Below are 24,096 nucleotides of genomic sequence, written 5' to 3'. Positions count from 1 at the left end.
TGGAGAATGAACCCATGTTCATCTTTTACACTTTGCTAATGTCTCATTTGGCAACGAGGAAAATGTGCTCATCCCTAAAATAACCAATTTATTCCATGCCAAGTTCAAAGTTTGAGTCTCACTCAGATCTGGTAGTAAAGTCCAGAGAGACATGGTATGAAGCTTCTCCCTACTCTGGGGACATTTCATGGAATCTTCAGTTGGAAGGGACCTCAGAGACCATCTCACCCAACCCACACTTTAACAAAAATCCCCTCTATAGGTATCTGACATCTTTGAAGTCTCACTAAACTATAGGTGCTCCGCAGCATCTGCTTCAGTTGACTCCATGACTGTTGGATCATTTTGTTCTCATCCACCCATTCTGAGAGAAGTCGTCCTGTGCTTGGGCTAGACATCCCCCTAACTCACTGACAGCTTTAAGGCTCGTAGACTGATTTTTATCTTGCCATTGGACTTCAGCGACTCTGAAAGAGTGTGAAGCTGGCAACTTTGCTCTGCTTTGCCTCGCTTAAATCCAATTTGTGCTTTTGGTGGCATAGACCCTCACATCAGAGGTGCTGGTCTTCCTGGAACACCTCATGTATCCTCTCCTACTTACTCCCTGTGTGGTCCTGAGCAAGTTATTCCAATGACCTTGACCTCAGATTCTTCATCTGTACAATAAAATGAATTGGACTATCTGACTTTTGAGGTTCTTTACACCTTTAAATCTCTGATCCTGGAACCATCAAAGCCACTGTTTCTATCATGAGTGTCTCCTGCCCTCTGGTGGGCCATATGAAAACTCCAGTCCCACATCTTAGAGGAAAGGTTTCATTGATTCTCAATGGAATACCAAAATGTTGCTGCTGTAATTAGTCACTAACTTTTTAAAAACCCTGACCTGCCATCTTCGAATCGATACTGTGTACTGGTTCCAAGGCAGAAGAACAGTAAGGAATAGGCAATGGGGACTAAGTGACTTGCCCAGGGTCACCCAGCTAAAAAATGTCACATTTGAACCCAGAAACCCCCAGTCTTTAGATCTGGTCCCTATTCACTGAGCCACCGAGCTGCCCCCAAGTCAATAACTTTTTAGGTTTTCAAGAATGATACCATATGTGGAAATTTGTTATTATATGTAATAGGTAAAAACAAAATGTCTTTATAAAAACAAAAAATGATAGCACTTGAGAGCCAAAAGACATCTGAGAGCTCATCAAGTTTGACCCCTTGATTTTTTAAAATAATAATAATAATAATTTAGGTAGCTAGGTAGCACAGTAGATAGAGTGCTGGACCTAGATGCAAAAGGAGTTCTAATTTGGCCACTAGTTGTGTGTCCCCAGCATGTCATTTAACCTCTGTCTAGTTTTCTCCTCTTTAAATGGGAATAATAATAGCTCCCTCTTCATAGCATTGTTGTGAAGATGAAATGAGCTGTTTGTGAAGTGCTTTGTAAACATAAATGCTCACTGTCATGATTATTACAAATTGTTTAGCCAATAGAATGAACCTCTTTTAAGGTCAGTGATGGTTTCATTTTCGTTCTTGTATCCCAAGCACCTAACACAATGACTAGCAGCTAGAGGTACATAAGAAATGCTTGGTGAATGCATGGATGGATGGATGGATGAATGGGTGATGGAACAGATCAATAGGTAGATGGATGGATGGATGGATGGATGAATGGATGGATGGATGGATGGATGGATGGATGGATGGATGGATTGGTGAGTGAGTTGATGGATGAATGGAAGTCACAGCCCAAAGAGTTGTAGTTTATCAAAGCCACAAATGCTCCATAGCTAGGCTAAAACCCAGGACTGCTGACTCCCAACCCAGAGGATCATAGATTGAAAACATTTAAGTACCTCAAGTCCAGCCTCTTCATTTTAAAGATGAGGAAACAGAGGCCCAGAAAAACTAAGTGAATTGGCCAGGATCACGCAGTATTAGAGGTGAGATTTGAACTCAAGCGTCCTGACTCCCAGTCTACTCCTCTACCTACTATTTGTCCTCTTCAGCAAATATCAAATGAGTACAGTCTTGTACTCGGCAGTCTAATCCCAGTTCAATGCTCTTTCTACAATGCTTAACTCAGTTTCTTTTTCCAGATTTTCCTGTGATTCTGTGCCATGACCCTATTGGTGAATGTTTGCCTGGCACTTAGAAAATATCAAAGCTGTCAAAATACTGAAAGGGTTGTAAGGGGGGCGAATGGGTTTTTTGGGGTTCAATATATTAAAAGATGGTCGCCATAGGATTGAACTATTATCAATCCTCACTTAAAAATAATCTCAAGTCAAAATTGACTTTTATGGAAGTTTATTTACAATTAAGAGAGAGAGAGGAAATGAGGAAATAAGAATCTGATCCAGTAGGAAATTTACTATGATCCTCTAATTAATCCAGGTAGATTAATTAACCCTCAGCAGAGAGTCAGAGGGCCAGAGGCCAAAGGCAAAAATTCATTCACAGAGTCTATTAAAAGAAGTTTCTTAAGAGAAGTTCAGGAAGATTCAGTCTTTAAACTCACCACGTGGAATTAAAAAGACGATATTTAAAGTAGCCTTACCAAGGTTTCAACACTCCTTCACAGACCAGAAGAGTCCCTTCATCAGCCACCCTCTTCACCAGAAGCTTCCAGCTGACTGAGGACCTTCTCCTTTTAAAGGGGTCACTTATGCATCACTTCCTGTGTCTCCCTCCTAATTTGCATGTCCAATCACAATAGACGCTTCTCATAGCCTAACTAGGGGGCAGTCAGTAGATTCTGATTCGTCATTCACTCTAGCGCATGTAGGTTACAGACCTCCCAGAATTGGAGGTGTTCTCACCTTTGGTGATTAAATCTAAAGATGGGCAGTGTAGACTTAATCTAATTATCACAGGGTAGAGGCCTTCTCTTTGATTTTTCCTGTCTTTTCTACAGTATAAAAGCCTAGGTGCCCAGGAGATAGCATTAAATGGAATGGAAAAAGCAGTAGCCTTGGAGTCATAGGACCTGGGTTCAAATCTTACATCTGACAATTACAATATGATCTAAGTCATAACCTTCCTAGGCCTATTTCCTTAGCTATCAAATGAGAGGTTTGAACTAAAAAGCTTCTAAGGATCCTTTAAGATCTAGATCTTTGATCCTATGATCTCTATGGGTCCCAGTTTCCTCACCTGTAAAACTGAGGGAGGTGCTTTTGATCTATGTTGTCAAACTCAAATAAAAAGAGCCCCAAATCATTTAGAAGAGTCCCTATCAGTCATATAATGACTTAAGTTTTAAACTGCAATATCTGTATTTTCCTCTCTTTATTTCATTATATATTTCCTCATTATAGTTTAATCTCATTCAGGAGTGCTCTGGGGAGTGAGTTTAACACCTTTGCTCTGTTTGACTCTTGAAGTCCCTTTCGGATAGGATTCTATGACTGCTTGTTCTGAAGAATTAGGTTGTATTTCTTTCAATGTTTCTTCACAACAACAAAGTCATTAGAACAGGGCAGGCCCTCTCTATGGTGTTCCTTTGTACTGAGCTATATTCCGTTATCGGAATTTTTGGTGCCTCCCACCATCGACAAAGACCAAGTTCATTACCAAGTAGAATGATGGGATGCTCTCATCATCTGCTGGCTTGACCTGTTACTGCCCAATCTGGTCTATTCATGTTAGACTCCATCTTTAAATCGCTGCATCGTTCGGGGCCACTGGTACTTCTAGGACCTCTGGAGAGCCACCCGTAGAGGAGGTTGTTGATGCTGTTGGATTTAAATTAATAACCGTAGGGTCTTATTTTCCATAGAGTTTATTATTAATCACTTGAAATGGAGAAAGCAGATAGGCATAGATTTACAGTCTCTTTTCTACTCAAAGTCTGACCATGTGAAGATCATCATCCCACACGATTCAGAGATGAGTTCAGGGAAGGAGCAGATTAGTCACATGAATGCTCCAAACAGGTCACAATGCTTTGTAGGTAGGGAAGGGATTGAAGGATGAGGGACAGGACATATCCTCGTGGCTTTAGAAGAAGCCCTCAGTCCTGATGGTAGGGGAAGGCCATCCATCATTCATACTATATCCTGAGGGAGCTCCCGGGTCAAAATACCTTAAATCTAGAACTCAAAGAAACTTCATACATCATTCAGCCCAACATCATTGTTTGATAGAGACTGAAGCTCAAATAAAGAAATTACTTAAGTAGGGTCACATAGGTGGGATCAGAGCCAGAATTTTAACCTGAGTCTCCTGGCTCCAAATCCAGTACACTGGCAGTGTAAGTCCAGTGTAACCAAAGTCAGAGGGCCATGGTCAGTGCTCACTCACCTGTTCCATTCACCATCTCAACCTGGTGCTTAATCACTTATTTTTGGGTCTTCCTCTTCTTTGCCTCCCATCCACTCTGCAGAAGCATTGTCATTATTCCATAAACTTTTTATCAGTTTGATCAATTCGATATTTTTTAAAAGTCAAACCAAATGCTTCCTTCAACAAAGTAATTTGTCATTATGTCTGTGTCTTCAAAATTCCATTCTTCAGAGTCTCCTAGTCTTCTTGGCCAACTTCCCCAATACAGTATTAAACCTGGAGACCCTATTTTTCTGAATTTGAGATATGCTTTCCCCCAATCTACAGTGTAACAGCACTGTTTCTGGCTTTCTTTTACAAGGTAAGAAGTGGAGCACTTTTTCTTTGTATCCTCAGTACTTGCATGGTAAATGCTTGTTGAATGACATTTCCTAATTGCTAAATTCTAATGCCTTTGCTCAGTCCTTGTTCTTCCTTTTTTTTATATCTTTTAACACCATTTATCACCTGTTCCTTTGGTGCTTTAGGAAAATCCCTCCTCCCTTGCCTTCCAGGGCATTGCTCTCTCCTGGTTCTCTTCTCAACTGTCTTTAATTCTTCTCAGCACCTTTCACTGGTTCATCTTCATTACCTTGTTTTCCAAAGCTTTTTCCAAAATCCTTTCCTTGGATCAAGGAATGAATGTTTAAAGGCTAGGGAAGCAATCAGTTTCCCCTGCCTGCCTATTTCCCTACCATTTAGAGACGTGCCCAAATTGGAAAGGCTAATGAAAAAAAGTATGTGCTTATCCCCAGCTTCTAAAATACTCACAAGGTACTTATTGGGCCTGAGAGGAAAGGGAGAATAGGGTTAGGCTAGAACACCGAGTTGAATCTAATACGCTTAAATTCAGTAGGGATAAATGTAAAGTCTTACACTTGACCAGCAGGACAATTTACTTTATGGCCTAACAGCTCATCTGGGGAGTGAACTCAGGAATGCATCACAGATTTCAGAAATGAATGCTGGGATTTTCCTCGACTATGTATATGTTACAAGGACTATTCTACTTTTCTTTTTTTCCTTTTTAAATTGGGAAGGGGGCAATGGGAGCAACATGGGAAGGATAACTAGAGATGAGGATGTCAAAGAAAAGGTCATTGAAGCCATTTTAAAAAATGCACCAATGTGAACAGAAAGACCAGAAGGAAATTCAAAGATGACAACTTGAAAGTCTTATTTTGAAATCATTTATTATAAACTTAACAGGGAAAGCAAACTGTGAGACTTGCAGTTTCATATACAAGATTCTTATTCTGTTCTTTAGAAATACTCTTGTTAGATATTTTTAAAATAGCAGCTCATCCGATTCAAATTTGGAAGATGTTTATATCCTTGGAGGTCCACAGCCCAAATGTCCTACTGAATCTAGGATTGTGGACACATTATTTATATATCAGTCACTTTGGCTAGCTCCATTTTAGAGATGGGAAAAGTAATAACTTTTTTGGGAAGAGTTTTAGGGAGACTTGACAGCATCTCTACAACTTTGGGAAATTTGGTGTGACTGAAGGGAAAAAGTGAGGAAATCAATGTACCCATGTGTCTCTAGAAAGGAAAAGGTTAATACATGTGATAAAACTTGTCTGAGGCTCTCTCCTGACACAAAGATCTTGTATACGTGTGGGGCCCCTTAAATTCTCTTGCTTATTGCCTCCCGATGATTTGGGAACTTCATTTTGATATCTTAAGGGTAAATCACCAGATCCCCTTACAAGCACACAGGCTCACAAGTTTCATAACATGAACAATTTTATTTATAACTAGACACTTACAGAACTTGTATCCAAACCCATAGATAAGAATATCACCCATGAACTACTGTGATCTCAATGGGAATGAAGTCTTAATGGCTTTCAGGACCTTGTGCCAGCCAAGAGCACAAGAGTTATAGGAGTCTGATCATCAAACAATTTTTACAATAACAGTAAAGACACACAATTCTGGTAGATTTAAGATCATAATGATCTGTACTCTCTCCTGCCAGACACACAAGAGATTCAGTATGCAGAGACAGTTTGGGGCATGGATATTGGGAGTCTGTTGGGATATTGTGATCGGTTTTCACTGATGTTTTGTTTAAAAGGATTTTCTTTTCCTTTTAAATGGTGGGGGGGGGGGGGCAAGGAGAGAAAAAATACTTAATTGAAAAATAAAACCGGAAAAAAGGGCATTTGCCCTTGATAGTGGCCTCTTTCCTCTTGGTGCTCTCAATAGGTCAGTAGTCATTGCTGTCTGTGCCTGTCTTCCATCCCTCCTTTCCTGCAGATTTTCCTAGCTTGCAGTAAGCTTCAGGTGCTTCATCACCAGCTCTGTCCTCAGGTTTCTGAAGATACACTTCCTGTAGCTCTCCTCAGCTCCCACAAGGTGGTGGTCTCATCCATCCCCTGCCCTCTTTCTAACCTCTGCAAACCACTTATCAGAGTTCTTTTCACCTTCCAGCCATTGGTCCCATGCACGTACTGTCCTCTAGAGATTCCACCAGTTCCTCAGGCTCCAGAAGATGATGCTCATGCCCCTCCTAGGGGACCAGCTCTCTAGCAACTTGCCTGTAACAGGAAAAACACCGAGTTCACCGACAACTGGAAAACATACCTGGGAGCCAAGAGGCCCTTTTGGTTATTAAGCGTTCTTTTGCACGCCAGGCCCACAGCCTTGGGTCTCATACCCAAAAGGCTTCCCAGGGACTGAACACATCCTCCTCTCTGGGTGAATCTGTCTCCAATTCCACATAGACACATATAGGGGTTTATTACTGTCTACTTATTCTCCAGATCATGAGGGCCTCCAAAGTATACCCCTCCCCTCCCTTCCTGGTGCTACCCCTGTTCTTGGCCTTCCCCTGGAGCATGAAGGCCAGCTCCTTCTCATTATCTAGGACTGCGGCTCATAACGAGGAAGAGGAAAAAAAAATTCTCCCAATACCAACAGCATGTTGCAAGGCCAGAGTGCTGTGTGAACAGGGGACAGGCACCCATTTTACATGTTTTACAATTAGAACGTCTTAAATCAGAATTTCATGGAGTATGATGTCTTTTTTTGCCATTATCAGGCCTTGAGGAAGGTAGAGGGCTTGATCCAACCACTGTCAGTCCCAATGAAAGCAACACTATTTCTCCATACAGACACAAATTGATGTCAGAAAAGTAACCAGGGCCCTGAACACAGATGCTGTTGCTGCTGACCTGAAGAGACCAAAAAGGAGTGGAGCCTCTGGAAGGGAGAACATGGATTAAGGGGGGAAGGGTCCTTTTGGACTCAAACAAGAAGGCAAAAGAGGGATAGTTTAGGGATGGGCGTCTCTTGGCTCTGATGGTGAGGGATATTTGATTTCCAAACTGAGGACTTAAAAACTGTTTCTTTAGCTGATAGTCATGGCTTTGTCAAAGACCTTATAGGGAAGGTGTATTACTATCCCGTTTTATAGATGAAGAAACTAAGGCAAGCAAAGGTTGAATGACTTGCCCAGGGTCACACAGCTAATAAATGTCCGAGACTGGATTCAAGTCTCCCTGAAACCAGGACCCAGACCTCTAACCACAGCTCCCATCTAGCAGAAAGTACCTGCTAATGCAATTCATGCTAGGGAGCTGGGAACTGAAGAGGTCTGTTCTTCCTCAGAGATCCACAGACTCATTAGCAGCTATATTTTTCCTCCCAAGTCTTAGGGACCTCAGTGAGGGCACTGCATCTTTAGAGACACAGAGTAATTCCTCTGCTCCAAAGTCTTCCATGGGGCTCCCTATTGCCTAAGTCAAGCTCCAAGTCTTCTGTGTCACAAATAACCAGAGTCCCTCCCTCCAGCCCTCCAGCTCTCTCAGGCCTGGCCCTGCCATCAACCTTACCTCTTACTAGTAGGGGTCACTATGGATGAAATACTCTCGAGAGAAATGAAAATTGTCACACTGAATCTTATGATCTTATGGCCAAAGCAAGGATTCAGGAAAAAACAAGATATCATAAAAGCATTTTTCTTGTTGTGACAATATCAGAAAACCCCATGAGTTAACAAGTCCTGACTTTCTACCCATTAGGAAGAATTGCTGGGCACTCCCAAATTCCTAAAAGTCCGCAGATCAAAGTTTGTTTTTACCTCCAGCTTTAGATGGGAACTCCATCCCTTGCAGTTCTGGCAGAATAAACAATTGACCTCCTCCCTCCTCTAAAGGTTTTTATGTTGAGAGAAGATTTACATTGAGATAATTTAGCATTAAGATTCTTAGCAAGAGAGGAAGCTTCCCATTTGGCATTTTAAACATCTCTGGACTCGTCCTATTTTACATATCAAACATCCTTTACATCCAATGGATTAACTATGCCTTTGTATGGAGAGGGTTTTGCTCATATTCACTATAACACAGATCACTGAAAAAGGCTACAAGAACCCTTCATTTTGAAGGTGAGGAACACAGGCCGACAAAGGCCAGGGCAGAGTTGGAACCTGAGGGACCTTGCCAATTTCTCAGTTTATCAATAGAAAATGGCAAGAGATTGTCTCTTTTCAAAGTCAAAGCTAAAAGTTAATGCCCATTGAGTAGCCTAACAGGTGGTAGTGAGCATGACCTAAACTAGCTAAGCAACACCCTGTAAGCAGATCAGCACCTGGTTTCTCCTTGGAAACAGATGACCCTGGCTCCTTTCTCTATGTTCTCATGGTCAGCCATTGGAGATACTGGGGCAGGCCTGCTGCTCCTACTCGTTCTCACTCCCTGGAACAAGTTTCTGTACTGCTGGGGTAGGCTAGGGCAGCTAAGAAGACTCTAGATCTCCTCTAGATTTCTGCTTCTTCCAGACATCTCCATCCCTATGATGCCTACCCTAGAGTTCAGGCCATCATATTGTCTCAATTAATTGGTTTCTTTGACTGCCTCTCTCTCAGCCTCCCTTATAACACCTCTATTAATTTCCCATTTCAATGGCTCCCCATTGTCTAGAGATATTTTCATTTATTGTACTTGTATCCTTTGTGCCTAGCATAGTTCCTGGCACACAGTCCTTAATAAATATCTGTTCAAACAACACTCATTATGTCAAGGACCTGTGATTTTGTCACATTTCGGAATTTCCTCCTGCAAGGCGGACGACGATTCTCTGCCATACTGAGGATCATTAAGGTTAAGTGATTTTCCCAGAGTCACACAGCTGTGAAGGTCCATTCAGCCACAACTTATCTACTTTTCTATGACAAAATCTAAGTGGAAGTGATAAGTCCATTCCCAGTGTACTACAAAACCATTCACATTTCTATAACACCTTAAGATACGCAGAGCATTTCTTCCTAACTCTGCAAGATAGGCACTTTGAGCATAATTATCTTTACTCTGTGAACGGGGAACTAAGGTTCATTGAGGTAGTACAATGGATAATGCACCTGAAGTCAGGAAGATCTGAATTTAAATCCTGCCTCAGATGTTTACCAGCTATGTGATCCTAGGCAAGTCACTTCACCTTCATTTGCCTCTGTATATTTATCTGTAAAATAGGGATAATAGCACCTCTTGGGGTTGTTGTGAGGGTTAAAAGAGATATTGTAAAGTGCTTATCCCAGTGCCTGACACATGGCATGTACTTATAAAGGCTAATTAGTATTATTCAAGACCCCATAGATTGTACCACACTGTCTATCAGCCCCACCACCTTAGGCTGGCTTTTAGGACCATCCTTTCTCATTCACTGGGCTTATTTCCCTCTGTTCCCCAACATATAACTCATGTTCTCTGAACTTGCTGAAAACTTTTCTTCATTAACACATTTGACTAGAATGTCTTCCCTTCTTCTCTCCTGTCAAATTCTGATTTAGAGTCTTCAAGACCCAACCAAAGTCGCCCCTCCCCTCCCTCTGGACTCCCTAGTTCTCCCGCTGAAAGTGACCTCCTCAGAAATGTCTCTGGCACGCTGGGCATCTCGCATGTGTGCCTTTTCCGGTAACTCTATAACTCGTGACAAGACACAGACTGGACACTCAGTGAGGGCAGGGACTGTGGTCAGTTCTTGTCTCACTCACAGCACCAAGCACAAAGCCTCGACTACAAAAGGGCTGCAGAAAATGAATGAGGGCGTTTTTCCATTTCCTTCCCCAGAGCAGGCATGTTTGAAGGGCCTGTACATAACTACTCAGACAAAACCACAGAATCTCACCTTGGTGAACTTGATGGAAACCAAGAAGAGCCTAGACAGTGATGGCAAGCCTTTTAGAGACCGAGTGCCCAAACGGCAACCCTCACACCCATGTGAGCCTCCTGCCTTACCCTGCACAGGCTAAGGAGGAAGTGCTCCCATTGGGCTGCTGGGCAGAGGGGCGAGCGAATGGGAGAAATATCCTCAGGTGCCTGTGGAGAGGGGGAGGGGAGCAGCTCCCTCCGGCACATGAAGTACACGTGCCAGGGGTTCGCCAACATAGCCTTAGAATAATGAATGCTGAACGAATGTGATATAGACACAGGGTGGGAGAGTCAGCAGGCTGAAGCAGAAAAGGGCTGCATTGGAAGTCAAGATGAGCACTGGCTGTAAAGGCAAAAGACCGATTTTCCAGTTTCATCTCTGACATTTCATAGCTGTGCCATCTGGGGGCAATCGCTTCCCCTCTCTTAAGTCTTAGTCTCCTCATCTGTAAGAGCCAGATTACATGTACTTTCCAGAGGCAAGGAGAGAACAACATTGATGTGAAGACAACATGTGACTTTAAATGCACTGTAGAGATGCCAGCTTTTACTCATTACTAGGAAAGCTAAATTCTACTCCTACATCAGCCAATAATGTTATGTCTAGCCCACTCAGGGCTTCAGTTTCCTCATCTGTAAAATGGAGACAATAAATTTATAATCTAAAATTTCTTCTAGTCCTAACCTACTAGAAAAAGTCTACAAAAGGCCAAAGCCCTCAGCCTCAAGCAATATAGTGAGAGGGTTGGACCAGGTTCACTCCTACAGGTCAATGGAGTTATTAGATGCACTGTTTGTGGAATGAAGTGCACTTAATGCTAATACCTAATACTACTAACCCTACCCTAAATTCTAACCTCTAAACCAGGGGTCGGCAACCTTTTTGGCTGTGACAGCCATAAACGCCACATTTTTTAAACTGTAATTTCGTGAGAGCCGTGCAGTGCTCACAGTGCTGCTCCTGTAACAGCGCCTGAAAAAAAATGGACTTTATGGCTCCTGCAGAAAGAGCCATATCTGGCCCTCAAAAGAGCCAGATATGGCTCAAGAGCCATACATTGCCGATCCCTGGTCTAAACCCTAACCCTTCAGGGGACCTCAGTTAGAGGATTTAGGAATCTAGGTGGTTATTTTGGGCATATTCTCAAGTTTATCTGTCTGCAGGCAGACTTCTGAACTGTTTAATAAAGAATGATCTCAATGGCCATAGCATCTACACCGTTCTAATATTTCCTTCCAGAGACTATTTTCTTACCCAGATGGTTCAAGCTAGAACTGCTCAAATGATAAAATTATCATAATAATGGCTATATGGATGAGCTATTTTTTAAATGTCCAAAAATCAATTCACCTAAAATTTATTAAGCACCTACTATGTGCAAGGCACTGAGGTGCTGGAAAAGGGGAAAAATCCTTATTCTCATGTAGCTTACATTCTAGCAGGGATGGAGGGGTGGGATATATAATAAGAGATGAACAGATAAAGGTCCTTTAGAGAAAACTAAGAAGGCGGCACTTGTATCTGGGAAGTTCAAGTAAGGCTTTCCAGAGGAGTTGGCATCTGGGCTATCTTTAAGAAAGCTTGGAAAGCAATGCATCCCAGGTGTAGGTGGTATGAATGTCAGGAGAAAGAAATTAAAGTTTAGGACAGACATTTGGGTGGTCCCATCTGGCCAGACCCTACAGTGGGGAAAGGGATGGAATGAAGAATAGAATAGAGTCAATGCTGTTATAAAGCTAGTAGAGCTATACTGGGGAAGCCCTTAAACGGTGGGGTAAGTTTGTGTTTTATATCTTGGGCAGTAGGAAAACAGTGTAGCTTCTTGAGTTTCAGCACTGAGCCAGTATGAAATGGTGTTGGCAGCTATGTGATTCAGCACAGATGGATAGGCAGGAAGAACTGGAGACAGGAAGACCAGAGAGACAGCCATTGCAGTAATCCAAGCAAGGGGATATAAGAGCCTGAAATATCTATGGGAACAGTGTGTGTGTGTGGAGAATCCACAGGCATTATGGAGACAGACCTGACAACAATCCAAAACATATTCTTGTAAGTAAAAAAAGAAAAACAGAGTGAAGTTGCTCTAAGAGTATTATTACCATTCCACTTCCTCCCATCCCCTCTCCAATATATAAAGATAATAATACTTGCATCATTCTGTTAACATCCTAATCTGATGACTCAGTATGATGTGGAGGTCACTCTAGTCAGGTATGCCAGTGGAACACAAGCTCTAAATTGGAACTCCTTCCAGTATGGGACCAATGATGTGATCCAACGTGGGTCTACAATCCAAGGACCAGCCTACTTAAGTGTAATGAGGTTCATCACCAGAGAGCTGCCACTGGGTAACGATCTGTTTTTGGCCACTCCAACTCACAGGATCATAAAATTTAGACCTTCAGGGGGAATCGAGTTCATCAAGTCCAACCTCCTTACGTGGGAAAACTGAGGCCCAGAAAGGGGAAAGGATTTCCTGAAGGTCATGAAAGCAGAAAATAGCAGAACTGGGATTTTAAGCCAGATATTCTGACTATAAATATCCAGGGTTCTTTCTACTACATAAACTGTCTACCAAGATAAGGAGAGAACAGCATCTACATTGGGAAGAAAGCGTACGCACATCAAAGATGAAGGATTTTTTGAATCTCACGATTATTTTCTACTGCAAAGTCCCAAATGATATCTGCATCTGAAGGCTGCCCAATATTAATTTCGTTAATGAGGTTTTCCACCAGCATGAATATTCTTCTGAATACATAGTGCTAATGGTTGAAGTTCAAGCTTTCCCATAGATATATTTACAGTTTCCTTCCAATATGGATTTTCCGATGCTGAAGGAGCAACGACTTCTTAATAAAGCTATTGCCACACTCGCTGCATTCGTAGTGTTTTGCTTGAGTGTGAATTTTTTGATGTTTAGTAACAGATGAGCGGTTGCTAAAGGCCTTTCCACATTCATTGCATTCATAGGGTTTCTCTCCCGTATGAATTCTTTTGTGTTCAATGAGGTGCGCACTCCGGATGAAACTTTTCCCACATTCGATACAATTAAAAGGCTTCTCTCCAGTATGGATTCTTTGATGTTGAGTAAGATAAGCACTACGGCTAAAGGCTTTCCCACATTCATTACACAAATAGGGTTTTTCTCCAGTATGAATTCTTTGATGTTTAGTAAGAGATGGGTAACTCCTAAAGGCTCTCCCACATTCATTACATACACAGGGCTTCTCTCCAGTATGGATTCTCTGATGCTCAATAAGAGATGACCTTTGGCTGAAGGCTTTCCCACATTCACCACACTTATGGGGATACTCTCCAGTGTGTCGCCTCTGATGTTGAATAACATATGTGCTCTGGCTAAAGGCTTTTCCACATACGTTGCATTTATAGGGTTTCTCCCCAGTATGAATTCTCTGATGCTGAATCAGGTGTGTGCTCTGATTGAAGGCTTTCCCACATTCATTACAATGATAAGGTTTCTCTCCAGTGTGAATTCTCTGGTGTCGAGTAAGGTGTGTACCTCGGATAAAAACCTTTCCACAGTCTTTACACTTATAGGGTTTCTCTCCAGTGTGAATTCTCTGGTGTTGAGTAAGGTATGATCTGTCTCTGAAGGACTTTCCACATGAATTACACGCATAGGGCTTCTCTTCAGTATGTATCCTCTGATGATTAATAAGGGATGAAATATAGCCAAAGATTTTCCCACAATCATTACATTTATAAGGTTTCTCTCCAATATGGACTTTCAGATGTTTAGTAAAGGATGAGTTGTGGGTGAAGACCTGACCAAGCTCATTATATTTATGGGACTTTTGTGCAGAACTAATTCTCCCATTCTGAGTAATGTGTGTGTTCTGGCTAAAAGACTTCCCACTTTCGTGATATTTATAAGTCTTTTTCCTGGCAAGTACTCGATGATATTGATATAAGTCTGAATAGTAATAGGCTTTGCTTGATTCATTCCTCTTACAAGGCTCTGAGGAGATTCTACTATATTTCATCAGGCTAGAATACTGTTTGAGGTTTCTTCCATATGTATTATATTTACGCAGACTCTTTTTCATGGGAATTTTCTGTGGTGGAACAAGGATCGACCCAAGATTGAAGCTCCTTCCAAATTTATTACATTCATGGCCCCTCAGCTTATTAGGAACATTTCTATGGGCAGCTGTTACTTTCATAGACTCTCTCTCTTGGTTGTCCTGCTGTCCCTCAAGCTTGACATCATATTCCCAGGCATCACCCAACCCATGGCCCTGGGGACTAATCTTTGTGAGGCTTTGCAGGGACAACTCTTCCACAAGTATGTCTTGCTTTAGAGCAGGTTCCTTAGCTTCAGGATTAATCTCCCAATCTGGAAGAAAAAAAATATTTATTGTTCTGAAAATAAGACTCTGTATAGTCTCCTCCATCAAGAAGAATCCTTTTCAAGCTGGAAAGAATAGGAAAAGCAATGAAAGCACACCTTTACATAGCACTTCAGGTTATGAATAGTCACATTGCCATGTTGCCTCATTTTTCTCCTCACAATCCACTGATAAAAGAAAGCTTTTAACTAAGTTTTATTAGACCCAGAATGGAGGAATGATTTGCCCAAGGTTAAGCTAGGCATGAAGTTCCTACTGTAATGACTGACTCCATGGCACTGCCTCTAAAACACCAGCAATAGGAAACTGAAGCTCAAAGTTGGTGAGAAACAAGGAATACAGAACCCTTGTAAGTCAAGTCAGGCTAAAGATCCAAACAAATATCACCACAGGGAAAGAAAGAACATATGGGTGTAATTGAGAAACAATGCAGGGAAACTCAGATGTATCAGAGAGCAGGGAATGGCCAGAAGGCTGGAGATGGCAAATGTCTAAATTCTCCCCGCGAAATGTAAATCTGTGGAGAAATTCAATTGACTCAACAATTTAATATACCTTGAGGAGCCAAGAAGAACCAGAAAGAGAGCCAGAAAAGGGGAGGAAGAATTGGAAAAACATGATCACTCTCAGGCCAAGGAGATAGTGTAAGAGATAAAGTAGAAGCCTTGAGGGTAGGCTTTTTTTTATAATTAGAGAGAACTGAGCATAATTCTAGGCCTATGAGAAGAACCAACACAAAGAGAAATACTTTAGGTTCTTCAGAGAAAAGGTAGATGATTGCAGAACAAGGCAGGAGTAGCAGCATCATGAGTGATGAATCTTAGCAAAACCTCCTAACACAGAAAGTGAGATGTCAGTCCTTGCCTCAGTTTCTTTTGTCTTTTCTCGCCTGGGCCATGACATTCACATTTGCTGCCTTTGGCTCCAAGCTGGGGCTCTGGCATACCACCATGCTCATCTTCTTTGCCAGCTGGCACATTATATAGTACTTGATAAATCGAAGACTGATTACAAGAACGTTATAGACTGACATAACACATTCAATCCTTTTGTACTTCTGTATCATGTTTCCCTGTGCAGTACAATGGGTTACGCTGGGTCCCAGTATGCCCCTCCTGGCATATTTTGGAGGTAGATGAATAGACCAGTGATGAGTGGACCAGGAACCTATGATTCTACCTACAACCATCATGAATGCAGATATTCCAGCATGTTGACCAAAAGAAGGATGGCGCAAATTAATTTTTTACCTACTCTCATTTAAAAAAAAAATATCTAAATGGTATGATTTATGCTTTGGTGAATTCTTCAGCATAACATACAACAGCCTCAGTCCAGTTAAGTGAATGCAAAAGCCACAAAGTGAAAGGATTCTATCCAACGAGATAAGCTTATGGAATATGATCAGTTACTTTAAAAAAAAGACCTCTTTATTTTGAAAATGGTTCTGCATTTTGGATTTGTAGAAAGAGGGTTTTCATAGATTATTCTTGGACAAAGAATTACAAAGAGTTACATATAAATGAATATAAAAAAATTATCTCTGGTATTGACCTCGAGGAGTCCTAATTTTCTGATTAATCTTATCCATTACTGACTGCCCTTAGTCTGTTGGAAGTTTTTGTTTACAAGAGATTGCAATTAGCTCATTTTGGTTTTTTTGGAATATTTACTAATTACAAATTAGCTGTAGAGATCAAGTGCTTTTGAAGAACTGAAAACTTTGTATATGTGACCTCGTGGAAAGCCTCGCAGGTTTCTCCATATATCATGTAGAAGAGGATATACAGGGATATATTTGCAAAAATAAGAGGGGGCATTTTTTCTTAACATATGAATATTAGTCTTATATAAGGCATGCCCAATTTTTACCATAATAGTTTCATAAAAATTCATCCGCTTTTATTCTTAAGCATAAGTGAACCTATTAAGAATATATATTGGAAGTGGCCAAGACTGGATTTCTCCCAGTTTGAGGCTGCCAACTCAGAGATCTGACTTACTGATGCACCCCGCCCATCACTCCTTGATCTACAAAAATGAATGACAAACCAGATATGGCTGAGATTCAGAAACTGGTTACGTCTAAATTGAAAAAGCCATAAACACAAGAGAAAACCCCACTGCCTTCAAAAGAAACAAACTGAACAGGAATAGCAAACGGGTGAAATCGTAATGAAATCTGCCCTGATAATATGCATTGGATGTTCCCCAAGCATTGCTTGGTATGGGGTACGGGTTCCCCCAGACACCCCAAGTCTCTAGAGGAATCTTTGGTCAAAAGAGATTGTGAGGAATTCCTTGATCCCAGACCCCAGGAATGTGGGTGACCAAAGAAAGCTAACCCAGATGCAACCAAAGAGGCAATTGCTTAAGCAAAATATTCTGAGAAAGATGCATTTCCTTCTTTTTTTAGATGCATTTTCCTTAGTTTTATAGCATGGGAGCATACCTTCTGTTTGCATCTCAAATATCACTGCATTCTCTAAGATCTACAACTCACCCTCCTTTATGATCAGGGCCTAATATGTCATAAACAATTTGTGTGCCTGTGCTTTTACACCAGACACCAAGGCACCACACATGGGAATCCTCTCTGTATGTCCCCTTCCCCACCTTCTCTTCTGGGTCACATGGTCTGTTCTTTTAAGGCATAAAAATCCTGGATTCCTTCTCCTTAAAGGGGTAGACTTCCCCTGCACCTGCCTCCTGGCCATTCACTTGATAAATTCTTCTATTTTTTTTTAAACCCTTAACTTCTGTGTATTGGCTCCTAGGTGGAAGAGTGGTCAGGGTGGGCAATGGGGGTCAAGTGACTTGCCCAGGGTCACACAGCTGGGAAGTTTCTGAGGCTGGATTTGAACCCAGGACCTCCCATCTCTAGGCCTGACTCTCAATCCACTGAGCTACCCAGCTGCCCCTTGGCCATAAATTATAAGAAACTGGATAGTACTTGGAAGGAGCAGCAAGAGATATGTTGGCCATAAATTATAAGAAACTGGATAGTACTTGGAAGGAGCAGCAAGAGATATGTAAGAATTTCCCATCGCCCTTTAAAAAAAATAAAATGTTTTTTAAAAGGTCACCCTAAGAAAAACCTAGAGATCCCAAATGCCAAGGGATGTACGAGCAGCACCTGGGCCTCTAAGCCCCAAATGCAATAGCCAAAGGACTGCCAGCCTGGTGCCTGCAGGGACAGCTGTGTAACACTGAGGTTTGTGAGGAGCAAAGATGGCATACATTTAGGACCGGAGCCTCTTACATGGATGTGTATCAATTACTCACGCCCAGACACTGGGACTCCTCGCATGGATATATGCTGCATTCCTTACTGATAGACCATCAGGCAAACCTCAAAATCCTCCTGTCCTCTTTTCTGTAAAGTTGTTGCTTGTCTCTCTCTCTATATATACACGAGCAGTAACTTGAGACTTATTTATTCATACAGGCTCTTCTCTCTCCCACCTCCAGGAGGCAATCTTCCTCTTGCCTGCTGGCCACAAAATCCTCTCCTAATAAATTTCTCTGTTTGATAAGATTGACTGTGAGCCTGTAATTCCTTAGGTGAGTCAGCCTGCTCCAGCCAAGCTGGATTTCCTCCCACAACATAAATATCTGAAACAAGGGAACTAGCTGGCGATCGAGCAAGAACAGTGATCACCAATCCAAAGCAAAGGGGGAAAGGTTAGATGGAGAGAGAAGAAAAATCTCATCCTCTGAAAAAGACATACAAGGCAGCCAGATGCTGAGAGCTGTTGTCATACAAGATCCAATCAGGGGTCAGCTGGGTAGCTCAGTGGGTGGAGAGCCAGGCCTAGAGACGGGAGGTCCTAGGTTCAAATCTGGCCTCAGACACTTCCCAGCTGAGTGACCCTGGGCAAGTCACTTGACCCCCATTGCCTACCCATACCACTCTTCCGCCTTGGAGCCAATACACAGTACTGACTCCAAGATGGAAGGTGAGGGTTTAAAAAAAAAAAAAAAAAGATCCAATCAGTTGCTCTGCAGAACTTGAGGGAGGCCTCCCTGACTCACATTTCCCAATTGGCCATCTGAGTTTTGGGGTGCAATGACTCCGGGCTGCCTGGTTTTTCCTTCCTTACCTGCACGGGTGCTTCCTGGGCCTTTTCTCTCCACTCTCCATGGTTCTTCCCCTCGCTCTAAACGAGAGATTACGACTGGTTTGAAAACTGGAAGCCCTGCTCATGGAGAAAGAAATAGACGTTTGGTCATGCTAGAGTCAAAGGCATCTCAGAATTCAATCCTACACTTTTCTTTGAGGAAAAGCAGTCATGTTAGGAAGGCAAACAAAGTGATAGAAAGATCTTGGGGATGTTTCCAGAAACTGTAGGGGAACAGGTTACAAATGGGATCAGAGCTCAGAAAGCTCACTTATGCCTTTCCTGGTTAAGAGGATGGAATCTTCTCATAGGAACACTGGCAACTGGGAAAGAATCCACATCAGGATGACAGAAAATGACAGAAAAGGTCAGCTTCAAGAACCCAGAATAAATTTACCCATCTCTAATTTTATTTTATTTTTTAATATAACCCTCACCTTCCATCTTGGAGTCATTACTGTGTATTGGCTCCAAGGTAGAAGAGTGGTAAGGATAGGCAATGGGGGTCAAGTGACTTGCCCAGGGTCACACAGCTGGGAAGTGTCTGAGGCTGGATTTGAACCCAGGACCTCCTGGCTCTCCATCCACTGAGCTACCCAGCTGTGCCTCCCCACCCCCCCATCTCTAATTTTAAAACAAACAAATCAAAAAACCCTTTTCAGCAGGGAAGAAAGGTCCCCTGCAAACTCATCCAAAGCTTAGCACTCACCTGAGTCAAGCACCTACTGTGGGGTTTAACAACACCCAGAGTAAAAAAAAGTCAGAAGAATCTGAATGACGAGGATTCGTTTACCTAGAAAAAGTAGATTTCTGTAGTTCTCTAGCATCACATCTCTGTACAGCTGTTTCTGAGTAAGGTTCAGTTGTCTCCACTCCTCCTCAGTGAAATCCACAGCCACATCCTTGAACGTCACTGGTGTCTGAAACCCCAAAGTCACTGATGTTCACTGGGGTCAGCGTACGGAGAATCACAAGTCATTTGTCTTTCAGGTTTCTCAGCAAACAAGTGATCCTGGCCCTGTGTTCCACAAGCCCATTCCTGGGGCTCAGAGTAAGGAGAATTGGCTTTCATGTTCAAGTCCACAGAAACACCCAACTGCAGACACACAGAACCCTTCAGGGCTTCAGGTTCAGAGCTGCCAAGGCTCTCCCGAGGAGGATCTGTGTTTGACCAAGAATTCCTTCTACCACCTTTACAGGCCCTTGGCATCACTATAGTCTATTCCAATCGAGCTCTCATTTTTAGGAAACGCTCAATGAGGAAGAGAGGCTGTGCCCAAGGTCAGATAGGTAAAAGAGCCTGAGCTAGAACCTGGTCTTCTGACCCCAGAGTATCCTAATGCCTCTAAGGCACAAACCCCAAAGGTGATGGTGTGGAGCAAAGTGACAGATCCATTCCCTAGGCCTCTATCCCAACCAGCTTTACTCACTCTTGTCCCAAAGTCAGCATGTGAAAGAAAGGGGAAAGCGTAGTGTTTAGAGGCAGAAGAGCTGGATTCGAATCCTACTCAATACTTTGATGTCTTGGAACAAACCACTTACAACTCTGAGCCTGTTTCTTCATCTAAACAATGATGGGCCAGATAAGAGGGTCCCTGAAGTCCCTTCTAGATTTAAACCTGGGATCCTATTATATCCTTAAAAATGACCTCATCTTCCACATAATTAACACATTATCTAGCAAATAGCAAATAAATTTATATAAAATGTCTTTTTAATTATAAAGTGCTCCACAAGTTTAAGTAATAATGACAATGGCACATTGGATAGAGAGTAGGGTCTGAAGCCAGGAAGTTGGCTTGTTCAGTTGTTTTCAGTTATCTGATTCTTTCTGACCCTATCTGGAATTTTCTTGGGTTTTTGTGAAAATCAAATGAGATAAAACTATAAAACACTTAGCACAATGCCCAGCACAGAGTAATCACTATATTAAACACTAGCTATTATTTTAAAATAAGGGAACCATGAACCCATTCTAACTAACTTCAGAAACCAGCACTCTTGCCCCACTGGAGACACCCTGCCCTGCCCACTCTCTCCAAGAACTTTTTTAGCTTTCCCAAGAATATAGAATGACCATTACCTTATTGAGTGATATCATCTCTCCAGGGGGGACCTTTACTGGGATCTGAATGTATGTCACCACCAGGAAGCGAGTCTTGTCCACTCCAGCTCAATACCTGTGTGTTTGGAGGTACATATTAGAGTCAAGAGGAGTTACCTAGCAGCCTGGGTCCCACAGCCCAAAACCCATCAGAGATTGCCAAGACTATAAAGCATATGAACTATAGGTTGACAAGTCCCATTCTTACGTATAAACAGAAACCCTGGGAGTTGCATCCAATATAACTCAGATCTAGAAATACACATATCCACAGAAGCACAATAACACTCTACCTTTCTTCCCATTCTCTTTCCTTCCTCAGCTTGGAAAAGATTAAACAGAGGATGGAGATTCTGTTGTACTCTGGAAGCACGAACAAAGACCCGAGCTACATTAAGAACCACAAGTTTAAAATACGTTTATTCTCTGAACTTCAAACTGAACCCCTTTCTTCAAAAAAGGAAAAAGATCATATGAAAATAATTGTTGTCTATGACAGAAATCTGTGATTGAAGTGGCAATTAAATAGTGATTTCTGGCCAACATTTTGCCCATTGCCAAAGAAACTACAGCAAGTTTGAATTCCCAAGAGAACTAGGGGAGGAGGAAGGAGAAGGCAGAGCTAGAAATTAATTGCCTTATATTAATAGGTCAGTTACAGATTTTTAGATTGAAGACTTTGTTTTGGTATTATCCTCCCTCCACTATCTTCAGTCTCTTCTCCAATGACTATCAAATTACCCAGCTTTTGACCTTCCACTGATTCTACTATGCCCATTCAAACTACTATTATATGTTTTATTTCGAAATCAAGGAATATAAGTGTGTCCAGCATAGGTGCCCTGTAAAATATGGGTATTTAAAGTTTTTGGACCACTGTGGTAGTCTGGAAAGAAGCCTAGGGAGTCCTTCTCTGAATGCTTTTGGAATGAGTAAAATACTAGAGTACAAATCATATTGAAAGTTTAAAAAAATTTAAAGCAAATTTGTGAACTCCTAAAAAGTTTCTTCTACCTCCTTTGAACAGGGCAAACCTGATCTTCTGTGTCTCTGCCCCAGCAGAGAAGGGCCAGGTACCAATAGGAGGAAAAGAGACTTGAAGAATAGCTAATGTTGAAAGGGAACAACTGGGTGTAGGAATTGGGGTGGGAAAGGCTTGTCTGAGCAAGAGGGAGGGAAGAGACCTAAAGCTCAGAGCTAGGGTAGGGACAATTTGTGAGTGAGAAGGCTGGAGGACCTGAACTTGGAGCTGGGAGAAGAGAGGTGAAAATAGGGCTGAGTTTTGTAAAAGGAGGGCTCAGGGGTTAAGGCTAGAGAAAGGACCGACTCAAAGCTGAGAAAAATAGGGAGCAGATGAGCTGATGGTGAGGGGTGAGGAAGGGGCTCAGAGAAAGAGAGGGGGAAAGAGAATGGGTCCCAGAACAGAAGAAAAAAGTTCACAGGCTTAAGAGTCAATAAGGGTGGGGGGGGGGAGCTGAGGCTCAGAGTTGGTGGAGGTGAGGAGAAGTGGGGGCCCAGAGCTAATTTGGTGGGTTGAGGTGAAGAGGGAGGTCAGAAGTAAAGGAGAGAGGATAAGGAGAGTTCAAAGCTAATAATGAGGTGGCTCAGAGCTACTGATGGTAGGGGAGGGGTGAAAAGGGGCTGAAAGCTGCTGATGGGAGGGTGAAGAGGGGACTTACTGCTGATGGGGGGGTGAGGAGGTTCAGGGCAGCTGATGAGTAGGGATGAGGAGATTCATGGCAGCTGCTGGGGTGAGGTGAGGAGGCTGACAGCTGCTGATAGGGGGTGAGGAGGTTCAGGGCAGCTGATGAGTAGGAATAAGGAGGTTCATGACAGCTGCTGGGGTGAGGTGAGGAGGCTGACAGCTGCTGATGGAGGCTGGTGAAGAAGGAGCTTAGAAATAATGGGAGAAAGGGAGGGGGATAAGGAAGGAGTTCAAAGCTAATGGTGGGGGGGATCAGAGCTGACAGAGGAATCAGGAAGCTCAGGGCCAGGGGAAGGCTTGGCCTTGATAGCCTGTCGAGAAAAAACCTTAGCCCTCATCAGGTTGATGAACTGAGGCTTCGAATTCCAGCGAGGGAAGGAAGGGGTGCGGGTGCAGGAAGGAAAGGACGCAGACTCCTTGACGATTTGGGAAGGCTGAAGAGGGAACAGGCTAACAGAGCAGCCAGTAGGTTCAGCACTGATGACATTAGGCGGGAAAGGGTCCTCGGGCTGGACAATGGTTGGGATTCCAGGAAGAGGTTCAGTCCCGACCACGGTGGGTGGAGGAGGGGATTCAGAACGGATGAATATGGGGGCGGAAGCACAGGGGTCAGTATTGACGACGATGGGGTAAGGACACTCCTCCTCCTCTATGGAGTAACAAAAGCTGGGACTAGGCTGGAGGGAGGGGGGAAGAGGGAAATGAGTGGTGAGGTTAGACTCTGAACAGCGCTTGAGGAATCTTCTGAAATGCATTGCTGCGGGGAGCTCTGGGGGCCCGGGGCTGAGCTGTGGGTCCACAAAACTGCGGCCCGAGATGCGAACGGAGGAAGGGGTACTTGGCCCTTTGAGCCTGAAGCGGGGTGTGCTGGGACGGGGCTCCGAAACTTCGGAGGTAGACGGGCCGGGAGAGGGCTCTGTGGCCTTTGGGGAGGGAGGAGGCTCCAGGTTCTCGGAAGTGGATGGGCCGGGAAGAGGCTTCAAGGCCTTGGACTCCGGCGAGCAGGGAGGGGGCTCCAAGTAGCCCTTGATCCTGCTCCTTCCAGGCCAGAGTAACCAATGAGAAGTGAAGGGCAAGCTGAGGGTAGCTGGGCCGATGACGGTCGGGTACCGAGGAGGAGCGTCCGGGCAGAGGATGGTCGGCAAGGGCGTGGGGTCGGAGGCTACAAAGAAGGGACAGGCAAGCGGGGGATCGGGGCGCAGCGGGGGGGGCTGGGGCAGAAGGGGCCCCGAGGGGACTAGTAGGTTGGGTTGCTCTGGCGGGGGGTCGGCCCGCGGCGTGCTGGGCCATTCCAAGGGCTCGGGG

The 24,096-nt window shown here is 43.2% G+C and overlaps 2 protein-coding genes and 1 pseudogene across 2 annotated transcripts; 1 reads left to right on the top strand and 2 right to left on the bottom strand.

Moving 5' to 3' along the window:
• Nucleotides 1–5,502: 5,502 nt before the first annotated feature.
• Nucleotides 5,503–21,469, bottom strand: LOC123247550 (zinc finger protein 74-like). The gene is made up of 5 exons (XM_044676477.1): nt 21,380–21,469; nt 21,066–21,162; nt 19,776–19,902; nt 18,965–19,060; nt 5,503–6,875 (listed from the first exon to the last, which is right to left on the bottom strand). Exons 2-5 carry the CDS (start codon nt 21,081–21,083, stop codon nt 6,796–6,798), a joined length of 321 nt encoding a protein of 106 aa, XP_044532412.1. The 5' UTR covers nt 21,084–21,162; nt 21,380–21,469; the 3' UTR covers nt 5,503–6,795.
• Nucleotides 12,644–15,927, bottom strand: LOC123244665 (zinc finger protein 501-like). Its single transcript, XM_044673187.1, has 3 exons — nt 15,808–15,927; nt 14,330–14,567; nt 12,644–14,245 (listed from the first exon to the last, which is right to left on the bottom strand). The coding sequence occupies exons 1-3, from the start codon at nt 15,925–15,927 to the stop codon at nt 13,290–13,292; spliced, it is 1,314 nt and encodes a 437-aa protein (XP_044529122.1). The 3' UTR covers nt 12,644–13,289.
• Nucleotides 16,901–17,126, top strand: LOC123244661 (annotated as a pseudogene).
• Nucleotides 21,470–24,096: the final 2,627 nt, after the last annotated feature.

This window comes from Gracilinanus agilis, chromosome 4 (genome assembly GCF_016433145.1).
Source record: "Gracilinanus agilis isolate LMUSP501 chromosome 4, AgileGrace, whole genome shotgun sequence".
Taxonomy (NCBI): domain Eukaryota; kingdom Metazoa; phylum Chordata; class Mammalia; order Didelphimorphia; family Didelphidae; genus Gracilinanus; species Gracilinanus agilis.
Note: the sequence above shows the minus strand (reverse complement) of the source record. Positions and strands in the feature narration are given on the sequence as shown.

Bases quoted from the DNA above. Each gene is read 5' to 3' on its own strand.
- LOC123244665 (XM_044673187.1), bottom strand. From the start codon at position 15,927: ATGATACAGAAGTACAAAAGGATTGAATGTGTTATGTCAGTCTATAAC. The intron at 14,568-15,807 runs GTATGCCAGAGC...GTTCCACCACAG, and splicing joins CAAAGAAGATGAGCATGGTG to AAAATTCCCATGAAAAAGAG. The intron at 14,246-14,329 runs ATGGGAGAATTA...CCTTTACTAAAC, and splicing joins GAACACACACATTACTCAGA to ATCTGAAAGTCCATATTGGA.
- LOC123247550 (XM_044676477.1), bottom strand. The intron at 19,061-19,775 runs GTAAACGAATCC...CTCCATGAGCAG, and splicing joins CAGAAATCTACTTTTTCTAG to GGCTTCCAGTTTTCAAACCA. The intron at 6,876-18,964 runs GTAAGGAAGGAA...TTCCTGTTACAG, and splicing joins CCCAGGAAGCACCCGTGCAG to GCAAGTTGCTAGAGAGCTGG.